Genomic DNA, 11,613 nt, shown 5'->3' on the forward strand with positions numbered 1-11,613 from the left:
GGCTTCCCGCCGAGCAGGGAGCCCGATGCGGGGCTCGATCCCAGGACCCTGGGATCATGACCTGAGCCGAAGGCAGACGCTTAACGACTGAGCCACCCAGGTGCCCCTAGTTAACCCTTTTATTTACTATAAAATGTCCTTTATCTTTAATAGTTATTTTTGCTTTTAAGTTTACTTTGTCTGATATCAGTATAGTAACATCAGCTTTCGTTTGGTTAGTACTTACGTAACTTTTTCTAACCTTTTATTATTACTCTTCCTGTGTCCTTATTCCTAAGATATGTAGTCTAACAAGCAATAACCTTTAGAGTATGTAGTCCATTTACATTTAATCACTGATATTTGGGATTTGTAGCAATCACATTACCATTTATTTTCTATGTGACTCAATTGTTTTACTCTTTCCTTGCCTTCTTCTGGATTAATCAAAAATCTTATTATTTCATTCTCCTACTTATTGTCAGTTATATATTCTTTTGTTATTCTTTTATTAGTTACCCTAAAGATTACAATACAAATCCTTAACTTATTATGTTTTAATATTACGTGATGCCAAGAAACGTGAAACAACTGAAACTCTCATACACTCTTAACAGGAAGGTAAATTGGAAAACTTGTAGTAGCTACTGAAGCTGAACAATCACGCATTGGAAATATACACATATTTCAGCAAATGACACATGTAATTTCTATAGCACTATGATTCATAATAGCCCAAACTGGAAATCCAAAATATCCATCAAGCAAAAAGAATAATAAATTAATTAATTGTGGGATATCCAAACAATGGACTATTGTACAACGATCATAATAAATAACTTGCTAAAATGTACAATATTAATAACTGAGCAAAAGAAGCCCAGATCGTTCCCCCTCCCAAGAAAGGTATAAACTATATGATTTAATTTATGCACAAGTTTCAAAAACAGGCAAAATGAATCTATGATGCTAGATGAATGCTTGCTGGAAAGGAACATGAAGGGGAACTTTGCGGTTCTATTAATGTTCTCTTTCCTGCTCTGAGTGCTAGTTACATGGGTGTGTTTCACTTTGCGAAAATCAACTGAGCTGTGCACTTATGATTTGTGTACTTTTTGTATGAAAGCCGTATTTTGATTTAAAGATAGGTTCTTTACACAAAACATTTAACTTGTAAGTTAATTGACCATTATCTTTCAGCTAAAATTTTAAGTATATTCCTCTCAATTCAACAATTAAAAGATTAGTAGATACAGCTTTGATAATTATCATCATTAATTGGAGAGAAATGCACATTTTCCCAATTGCTTAAACTTGACTCATTTCCCCACACATGAATAGTGTTTTAGATGTTAAAATATTATGTTGATTATGACAAGTTTCAATATTCAGACAAAACATATGCAAAATATTCTACAACTCAGAGCAAATTTCAGTTTGTACTCCTGAGTAAAAAAGAAAAAAACAGGGGATGCTTGGGTGGCTCAGTCAGTTGAGCAACTGACTCTTGATTTCAGCTCAGGTCATGATCTCAGGGTTGTGAGATTGAGCCCTACATCAACCTCCTTATTGGGCATGGAACCTGCTTAAGATTCTCTCCCGGCCTCTTCCTCTGCCCCTCCCTCCCAAAAAAATAAAGAAAAAAACAGGCTAAAAAACAAGGATAATTGGTGACATGGACCCTTGCACTGGAGTTGGGGGTGGGAAACATTTCAAAAGACAAAGAGCAAGTTGCATAGAAAATTTAAGAATCATCCTGACATCTTCCCCACCCCTCAGAGGAAGAAGCTGCCTGGATCTTCCAGGGGCGGGGCAAAGGGAGCGGGAAGTGCTGTTTTTGTTTTAATATGGCCATGTACACTTTTTAATATTTTTTGAGCTGTCAGACACACTTTACACTAATGAAAAAATAAGGATAATCAACTAGTCTCTTAGGAGAATAATATGATTCAATAGCTTACTGCTAAATAGCACTTAATTTATAGCTTCTTTCTATCTCATCCACACTGTGTCAGGAATTATAGGCCCATTGTATTAAGAAAACAAATTGAGTTTCATAGAGGTCCAGATACTTGGCCAATATCATATCGAAAAAGTGGCACAAATTAATCTCAAGCCTAGAAAAAAAGGTGAACAGAATGAACTAAGTTTCCTGTATCATGTTTACAATGGGACAATGGATACTTTTTGAAAAATCCTCTAGGGTAGATTTTGTAGACAACCAAAGAGAATTTCAGGGAGTTTCTTTTCATCCTGCACATGACTCAAAACTTCTGGAATGCAATGTGTCAATATTTTGAGAAGTATTTTTTTTTTCTTTCAAGATTATAAGGATGCTGGGAGAGACCTCTCAAAAGTACACTTAAAAGGTTTCAGCTAAGATAAGAAACTCCTTTACAAGAAGTCTTGCTAAGAAAATTCAATTTACTTGCAAAAGCCCATCTATTTTCAAAACACTAAACAAATAAGAGAAAAAAATCCCCAAGTACAGTTTACAACAAATGATATATGCTTGTTCCATTAAACCAGTGGTTCTCAACTCTGGCTTTGGGTTAGAATGATTAGGAGAGCTTTTAAAAGTACATGGATGCCTAAGACCTACCAGAAATATCCTGATTTTACTGCTGGTGAGGAGCCCAGTCTCTAAGGTGTGTGTGTGTGTGTGTGTTTTAAATTCCCCATGTGATTCTAATGTGTAGCCAGGGTTGAGAACCACTGAACTACAGATTCTTATAATTTGTTAAACAATACTCATTAGATAGCATAACTAGGACCAGCTTATAACATAACCATGATAGAGTTGAAATAAATAATAAAAATAATTCCTGCGTGGATCTGTTAGGTAGTAATAACTTAGGAAGTAATAACTGTAGTCTTAAAAGAAACTTGCAGTGTAAGTACATGGTTCTCATCTCAAGGACATTTGAATTAGACAAATTTGGCAATGTTGGAAATCCAGAGACCAGTGTCTCACCACACACTATTAACCCATCAGCCTTTCCTCCCCGGATTAGTTGCTCATGGTTTAGACACACCCTTTTAAAAGAAGCATTCAATAACCTCTTTGCTTATTCATTCTGACTCTTCTTCTAGTAGTTCATCGCCGGAAACTCCAGAGGAGGAAGTTTAGCAATTCAAATGAGGAAATGTGGTTTAATTTTACAGTTCAGTGTCCTCAGAGCTCATGAAGAAAAAATGTAGCTACTTGCATAAGTAAACCTGTTAAAGAAAAGGAGACTACCTCAATACTAAAGGTGTCGGCAAGTCACAGCTCATGTCAAATTAAATCTGGTTGGTCAGAGACTCTTGTCCATTTCAAGCTCTTTGCCAAACACAACTGATTTCACTTTATAGGAAGATGTTTGTCAAATGTGTAAATTTTGTTCCCAGCTGCTTTGAGACAAAAATCAGATAAAAGTGTTTCTTGTCTTCCAGTGACCATACTAGGAAGAGGGGGGGGGGGATTTGAATTGATTCCTAATATACAGATCAGGAGGTGCTAAAATATGATTCTATGACATGTCTATTCTGCAAATAATTCACATAAATCCTTGGCTCAACATGACCAGGTATTATAATTCCTAAACTTATAAAGTAAACATCATTATGTGATTTATACCCATATTCTGAATAAAATGAAAAAAAGCAAGGACGGGGTGATTAGTTAAGAAGCAACAAAAAAAACATGAGAATTAGAAAAGGAGGCTAGGAAGGTAGGGGAAAGAAAAGTGAAAAGAACAGTAGCCAGAGAATATTGAAACAATGTATAAAAACAGTATGTCAAAGCCAGACCTCTGGCCCCCAAAATCCATCTGTGGGGTGGAGGGAGTGGGGTGGGGGCAGGGTTTACAGGAGGCAACAAGAAAACATTACTCTTGAGTCAGTCACCTGGTAAAATAGATCACTTCTCTGGTAAAGATGAATGATTACAGTATCTGAAAGATGAATCAATCTGGTGTATGATAGATCCAAGAGTAATCAAAGCAGACAAGAAAATACAGGCAAGAAAACCTACATTCTTTCTGGTCTTAAACACATATGACATTGAAACTTTAGAAAATTTTCATACCACAGACTTTTTCTTAGTTTCTTGAAAGTGATACATGGCAATAGGGGATTAAGCACTAGATAAAAAACTAATACATAAAAATCTATTTTATTGCTATGTACCAATAATAGCTAGAACATGTCATGTTTTTAATTGTGCCATTTATGGAAGCAACATAAAATAACAACAACCTAGAAATAAAGCTAGCAAAAAGTGTGCAGGACGTTTATGGAAGAAATTCTAAGACTTACTAAGAGTCATAAAGAGGTCTAACTAAATATAAATTATACTTGGTTCATAGCTGTAAGATTTAATATCGCAAAGATGCCAATTCTCCAAAGCTGATGTACAGATTCAGTGCAACTCAAAATTCCAACCGACTTTTTGGTGAAATCTGATAGGCAGATTCCAAAATATATATATATATGAGAGACCAAAGGGCATAGGATAGCCAAAATGGTGCCGAAGACTGCCAAGGTGAGGAGGCTTACTCTACCAGATTTTAAGACTTTCATAAAGACAGGTATTAAGATGTTTTCATCTTAAGTTGACAAAAGGAACAAAATTAAGAACCCAGGAAAGGAGACCCACACATATGTGGAAACTTGATATGTGGTGGAAGTGGCTTTGCTGTCAATGAGAAGAAGTAGGGCTATTTGGTTAGTGATATGAGAACTATTAATATAGAACACCAATACAGTTTACAAAAGAATATTTTAACACATGTAAGCTTATACATAACAACGAAGCAAAACCATTTACCAACAACCGACCTTAAAAACAGAACAATATCAAGACTTTTAAAGGCTCTTGTGTCCCCGAATCCTACCTCATATCACATACAAAAATAAATTCCAGATGGATTAAAAAACAAAATGCAGAGAGCAAAACTTTTAGAAGTTAATTTAAAGATGTCTTTGTGACTCCTGGATAGGAAAGGATTTCTTTAAAATATCAAAAAAAGCACAAACCAAAAAGGAGAAGACTCATAAATTAGACCACATTAAAATTAAAAACCCCATTGCAAACTGAAAAAAAACAGTGTGAGAGGAAATATCTGCAACATATATGACAAACAAAGGATTAGAATCCAGAATAAAGAACCCTTAAAAATCAATATGAAAAAAACACAATAGAAAAATGGACAGGATGAACAGACATCTCATAAAAGGGGAAACTTGAAAGGTCGATAAATATAGAAAGATGCTAAACCTCAGACCACAGTGAAATAACATTTAGACTCACCAGTTCAACAAAAAATTAAACATCTGGAAATATCAAGAGCTTGTGAAGATACAGAGTACAAAAAACATTTCTATACCACAAATGGGGTTGTTAATAAGTACAGCTGGTTTGGAAAACAATTCGGCACTCTCCAGGAAAAGTGAAGACGTACACAGCCTAGGACACAGCAACTCCAGTTAGACATCCATCATGCACAAGAAAGTGAGCAAAAGGATTGATGATATGAGCAAACCCCAGAAACTTCTCAAATGCCATCACTCCAAAAAGGATAAGTAAAGTCAGGAAGCACCCTGAGACAGCTTAGTATCCAGGATATTTACCAGGGAATGTTCAGTGAAGTGGGATTAACACCTGGAGGAGGGAGGGGAAGGAAGTAGGACCACGAAGGGGGAGAAGTGAAGCTGCAGCAATGTCAGGTAACTTTGGAATCCCCCAGGGGAGAGGCTCTCATACTAAAATAGACCGTCAAAGTTGTCCTGTGTTGAGTCAAAATGGCCAGGCCGTGATACCCCACCTCAATCCCTAATTAAATGTGGGCCACACTCAAAATGTCCTGACACTGGGCAAGGAAGTCCTCCGTGGAGGCAATCCCTGAAGGGGCTGACAGCTGAAGCTTATCTACTGACCACCCTCACAACCCTTGGGACAAGCTTTTCCTTGAAAGGAAGATCTAAGCGGTACATCTCCATGTCCACCATACTGTTGTACATTCACACAATGGAATACTATACTTCAGTGAAAGTCAATGACCTATAGCAGTCAATGTGGATACTGAGAAGAAAAAAAAAAAGCAAAAAAGAATACATATAATATTCTTTCATTTAAAGTTCACTAACAAGGGGCGCCTGGGTGGCTCAGCCGTTAAGCGTCTGCCTTCCACTCAGGTCATGATTCCAGGGTCCTGGGATCGAGCCCCGCATCGGGCTCCCTACTTGGTGGGGAGCCTGCTTCTCCCTCTCCCACTCCCCCTGCTTGTGTTCCCTCTCTCGCTGTCAAATAACTAAACAAAATCTTAAAAAAAGTTCACAAACAAGCAAAATGAAATGATATTTTGCATAGGGAGATACACATATAGGTTAAAACTGCAAATAAGATCAAAGTTTAAATGGTTGTTACCACTAGGAGATGAGGGATAGAGAAAGAGGATAGATCAGGAAACACAAGAGCCTTCAAAAGTCTTGATACTTTTTTTTTTTTTTTAAGATTTACTTATTTGAGAGTGAGAGAGAATGTGTGTGCACAAGTGGTGAGGCGGGCAGAGGGAAAGAAACTCAAGGAGACTCGGCACTGAGTGTGGAGCCTAACGTGAGTCTCGATATCACGACCCTGAGATCATGACCTGAGCTGAAATTAAGAGTCACACGCTCGACCGACTGAGCCACCCAGGTGCCCCTGATATTGTTCTATTTTTTAAGGTGGGTGTGTGGTTTAGTTTTTTGTTATTTATAGGTTACATGTGCTAAAATATTCTTTGGTATAACTGTTTTAGTTTTTAAAAGAAATGCTTTTTTCCATTTATTTCAGGAGAGATTATTTTCCAAAAGTTCAATCCAGAACCAGAAGCATATGTAGTAACCAAATCTGGTCTCCTTACTCTTTAACCCCTGGTTGACTAAAATACTATCCCACAGGCACTGAATTTCCGTGGCTAACTTAGCTCAGCTCCCTGGCTATTTTGCCAGGAATATGTCATACTTAGTATTACTTAGCACCACTAAGAAATCTTCAATTGTATTTGTTGATGTGAAAATATTAAGGCTTTAAATCTAGATAGCAAGTGTGCAGAGAGGAGACATTACAATGGTATCATTACTTATAATTTACATTTGAAAAGCTGAGACTTTGAAAGGAAAATAATTTGCCAAATGTGCAGAGTAATAGCCATGCTAGAAATAAAATAGAACCCCACATTCCCCTGCCAGTGCTACAAATTATAGAAGAGGAATTAACCGTGTTTTTTTGAGCTACCACCCACTGGTGATCATCAGGAGTAAAAATTCTCTTAGCATAAGGGGGGCTAATGATCTTGCCAAGGTGCTCTGCAAGAGCGAAATACTACCAATATTAGAAAAAGCTGGTATTTCTAGTAGGTTTACCTTCTGAGGACCTAAGTTCATCTGTTGCTTAGTGGAATGTCAATACACAAGTTTATGTCTCTTCACAGATGAGTGAAAAAGGCACAGGAAGCTAAGGCCTAGCTGGTTCACATACAGCTTTTCAATCACAACACACATTACTGAAACATAAGACTGTGGCATTTCACACTTCCCCTAGCTTTTCATTTGCAGACACCTGCCATTTAGCTCTATGGTGTGAAGACTCAGGGAAAGGACTACTCTGTGGTGGAAAGCAGGCATTGAGCTGCCTATTGTATTTTAAAAACTGAAACCTTCAAAACCTCTTTAGGAGACTTTAATTTTTTTCCAAAAAAGCAAAACTTTACTAATAATGACACCTCAGCAAACTCAAGCCTTGAGCTACACAAACATGACTCCTTATTTGGAACTAATAACCAACATGGCAAGACAAGCTACCCCACAAATAATTCTGCTAAAGCCACAGGATGTGTGTGTGTGTGAAGATATAAGGTAGGGAGAGAAAACTTTCATCAGAGTTAAGGGGGAAGAAATTGTAGATATGAGGATAACCCTTTTAAAAAACACCCTCCAGCAGTCTACAGTGTTTAAGGAAAAACACAGAGGTGGGGAAGGGGGCGCAAACACACTGAAGTGAATAGCTCCTATGAACAAGGTGGGATCCAGGGTATGATAGCTTTGAAGCTGAATTTAAGCCTTGAGGATGGATCATTATTTACAGTAACCTTCTTAAAAAGAAAAAAAAAAGTGAGAAATCACCGAGTTCCTCTTTGAAGTTTTGATTGATCAATGCTAGAAAGGCTCAAAAGTCACTTTTCTCTCCTTCATCAAAACCAAAACAAAGGATTTTTGAGACAGATGAAAAGCAAAGCCTCAACCGTGAAGGAAGTATTCTCATTGATCCTGAGGAAGTTGGACAGCAAACCTGACCGTCACCGTCTCACAGCCCAATCCCGCTAGCGGGGACAGGTGCTGCTATGCTCTGGGTTGGTGGCGATGCGCTTGGTGCCTCTTTGGAAAACAGCAGGCTCTAGTTCACTGCTCACAGCCTGAAAGCAGACCCCTGCCCTCTCGCACTTCACATCTCAAGTGGCATGTCCCCTAAGTCATGAACACTGTGAACACTATTCACACAGAAACATCTCACAAATGTGAAGACAAACTGGGCAACTGTTAGGTATTTTTATGGTGGTTTTTTTGGTGGCCATGATTCATCTTTTCTCATAACGCAACAACTTTCAGGAGCCCCAGTCTTGGCAGAGGCCCTACAGGGGTGATGAACCCTCCCAGGCAGGTGAGATAGATGTGAATGAAGCATAGAGAAGCCCCTGTCCCACTCCTTGCAGCGCTGGGCCAGAGGAACGCGGTCTTGGCAGGTGCTCCTCCACGCCCTGCCCTGATGAGACGATGCTGAGGTACCACTAGTGTCCCTGGCCCTTCTGTTAAAGGTGAACCACTGGGCAACAAGTGAGCCAGAAGCTGGGGGACTCGCTAGAGGAAGCAGTGCAGTCCAGCCACGACCATGCCCCGAGCTGCCCCTCTGACCTTCACCCAGTGACGGGAGGTGAGGGAGGCAAAGCCCGGACTCGAGAGCGAGAAGCTCACCCCTTCCGCACCAACCTTCACAGGTTGGCAGGGGCCGCGGGCGGCTCCCCCTCCGCTCGATGCCCCCGACCTCGGCCCGGCCTGGGGGCCCTCGAGCTAGGAACGACTCAGACTCCACCCCCTCGCCGGCTCCCACCTGCCCCCCGGCCCGGACGCGCGCCTCCAGCACCTGGGCCGCCGCCTCGGGCCCCGGCGGCCGCTGACGCCGCCCGCTGCGACCGCAGCCACGGGAGCACGTCCTTCCGGAGGTCGAAGTCGGAGACCAGACGGAGAGCCATCGCCCGGACGCGGCCACCGGGCGGCTCGGGCCCCGCGCCGCGGGCATTCCCGGCCCTCCGCGCGCCACCTCGCCCTTCTCCCCCGGCGCCCGCCCCTCCTTCCTCTCCCCCGCCTCCCCGCGCCCGCCGCTTTCGGTTCTGCTGCGGCCCGGCCCGGGGAGCCCGGGGCGCCGCCTCCTCCGGGCCTGCCGCGAGCTGGGCACGCCGGCCTAGCCGGGGGGAAGGGGACTGCGGCGCGGCGACCGGCCCACTCGGCCCCGAACCTTCCACGTGCGTCCTTCCGGCGGAGGGCAGGCGAGTGGAAGGATTTGTTTTTAAGGGGCCGTGGAGATGTCGCTAAACCAATGGTTTCTAATCTGTGCTGCACGTTAGATGTGGGCGCTAGGCTTACTTTTCTTCTTTTTGTTTAATCTTTGGGTGCTTCCCAAAGTGGTTGGAAACCACTTGACAAGACAGAGGTATTTTAGCTAGGTGAAGGTTCCAGTTCATCGCAGGGGCAGAAGCCTGCAGCATCTTGGGCCTATTGGACCCAGCTTCAGGGAGATGATGTTTCATTAGCAGTGTTTAGGTAGCAGCAGGGAGCGAGCGTGGGAAGACGGTTCTATTTTGAGAGATACGGAGACACTGGAAAGGGTTAACAATCTTGGCACAAACAGATCCTCTGCCTGTTCAAGAGGTTCCCTTTTTACGAAGGAATTGTTTAGGATTTTACGAACTGGCTTTTACGAAGCTGAATTGCTTAGGATTCCCGCTGTGCCTAGTCTTTTAAAAGTGTTCTCATCGTTCCATCTTGGGTACCTTCTCATCCCCACCCCTACAGATGAATCCAGTGTTTTGTTAATCTCACCACCCAGCTTTCTTTCCATTCCCAGGCACGCACCCTCCGTAAGTTTAATGATTGTTCTGCCTTTGGCACTGCCGGATTCAATCCATCCTGAACATCAACCCCAGGTTATTACTCTCCCTTAAGACAAAGCTATCCTCATGTCCCTACGCAGACCTTTAGTAACAGCTGACCGCCCTAGGATAAAGTGCCTACACTTTAACTGACCTTTCCAGCCTTTGCACCCGGAACTTCAGCTCCCGACTGACCTAATTTCCAGAACCCCTCTGATTCCACCCTCCTTCCTCGGGGGTGAGGGTGGGGGAGGGAGGGAATCACCAGGTCCTTCCAGTCTGGATCCACAAAGACTTCCCACAGCTTCGGCTCACCTCAACCTTCCCAGCCCTGAACTCCTAGAGAGATATTGTAAGTATGTTTCATCTGACAGTCATATACTGCCTGGAGACATGAATACTGAATCTTGAGTCTTGGCACATCCCTTTGCCCCTTTGCCTCCTACCAGGGGCACCTGAAAAGTGCTCAAGTTATTGAAGAATGAGTCAATACATATTAGACTAAAGAAAGCCTTATCACATGTTTCTCAAAGTTAGGGTCTGAAAACTGCCTGCATTGCAATCATCTGGGAAGTTGTTTTACAATGCAAACTCCTAGGCTCTAGTCTAGACCTGGGCAAGGCCCAGAAAGGAGCATTTTAGCCAGAGCCTCAGGTGATTCTTAGGCTTGCTAGGGTTTGAAAACTATTCTAAATAAAGGTAAAAGAAACTATTGATCTTGCCCTAGAGACATGTTTCTCCAATTGAGGTAGTGGATGATTTCAGGTAGAACTCCACCATTACTCACCACCTTATACCTTGGAAAATCCTCCCACCTGGAAAGTGCATGAAGATTCAGCAGAAATGTTTCATGAGGTTACTAATATTGCTGGTGCACAAAAAGGAGGAAGTCATGGGGAGTTACTACAAGAAATGTGTCATACCAAATGAGGCTCGTTGCCTTATTCATGAAGTCTTTACTTGCTTATTTTAAAAATCAGTGTTTCTGGGTCTTTTTTCCCCCCCCACAGTTAACCTCTATTTTTGCCAAGCAAGACTGATACAATCCTCATATATAGTCCTCATCAAGCCGTGATTATATAAAAACTCTCTTCAAAATTAAGTGACAAGGAACATAGAGAACATAACAACCAAGAAGCAGAAAGATGAGGCCCAGACCATGAAGGTAGTACATGAATGGCTGAGCTTTGATCATTCACTAAGGAAAAGACAGGTGAATGGTGACTTACCGGCTTAAAATTTGTGAAGGGTTAATAGAAGAAGAGTGCTGGTGGATTATCCTTGAATTCTAGAGAAGACAGGACTGGAGACAGTCATATCTTCTTTATTTAAAAAACTGCTTCATTGATGGATGTGTTAACTTGATTGTGGTAATCATTTCACAATGTACATCAAATCACGTTGTACACTTTAAATATATATAATTTCATTTGCCATTTATACCTCAATAAAGCTGGAAACAAGA

General features: G+C 41.5%; 1 protein-coding gene across 4 annotated transcripts in view; it reads right to left on the minus strand.

The window, feature by feature from the left end:
- The window catches only part of LOC110580172 (gamma-secretase activating protein), an 84,356-nt gene extending 75,070 nt beyond the window's left edge, over positions 1 to 9,286 (minus strand). For all 4 annotated transcript variants that reach the window (XM_044920275.1, XM_044920274.1, XM_044920276.1 and 1 more), the window contains exon 1: positions 9,143 to 9,286. In XM_044920275.1, the coding sequence (XP_044776210.1) occupies positions 9,143 to 9,251 (109 nt within the window). In that variant the 5' untranslated portion in view covers positions 9,252 to 9,286. The remainder of the gene's footprint in view (positions 1 to 9,142) is intronic.
- Positions 9,287 to 11,613: the final 2,327 nt, after the last annotated feature.

Source organism: Neomonachus schauinslandi, chromosome 12 (assembly GCF_002201575.2).
Source record: "Neomonachus schauinslandi chromosome 12, ASM220157v2, whole genome shotgun sequence".
In the NCBI taxonomy this organism is placed as follows: domain Eukaryota; kingdom Metazoa; phylum Chordata; class Mammalia; order Carnivora; family Phocidae; genus Neomonachus; species Neomonachus schauinslandi.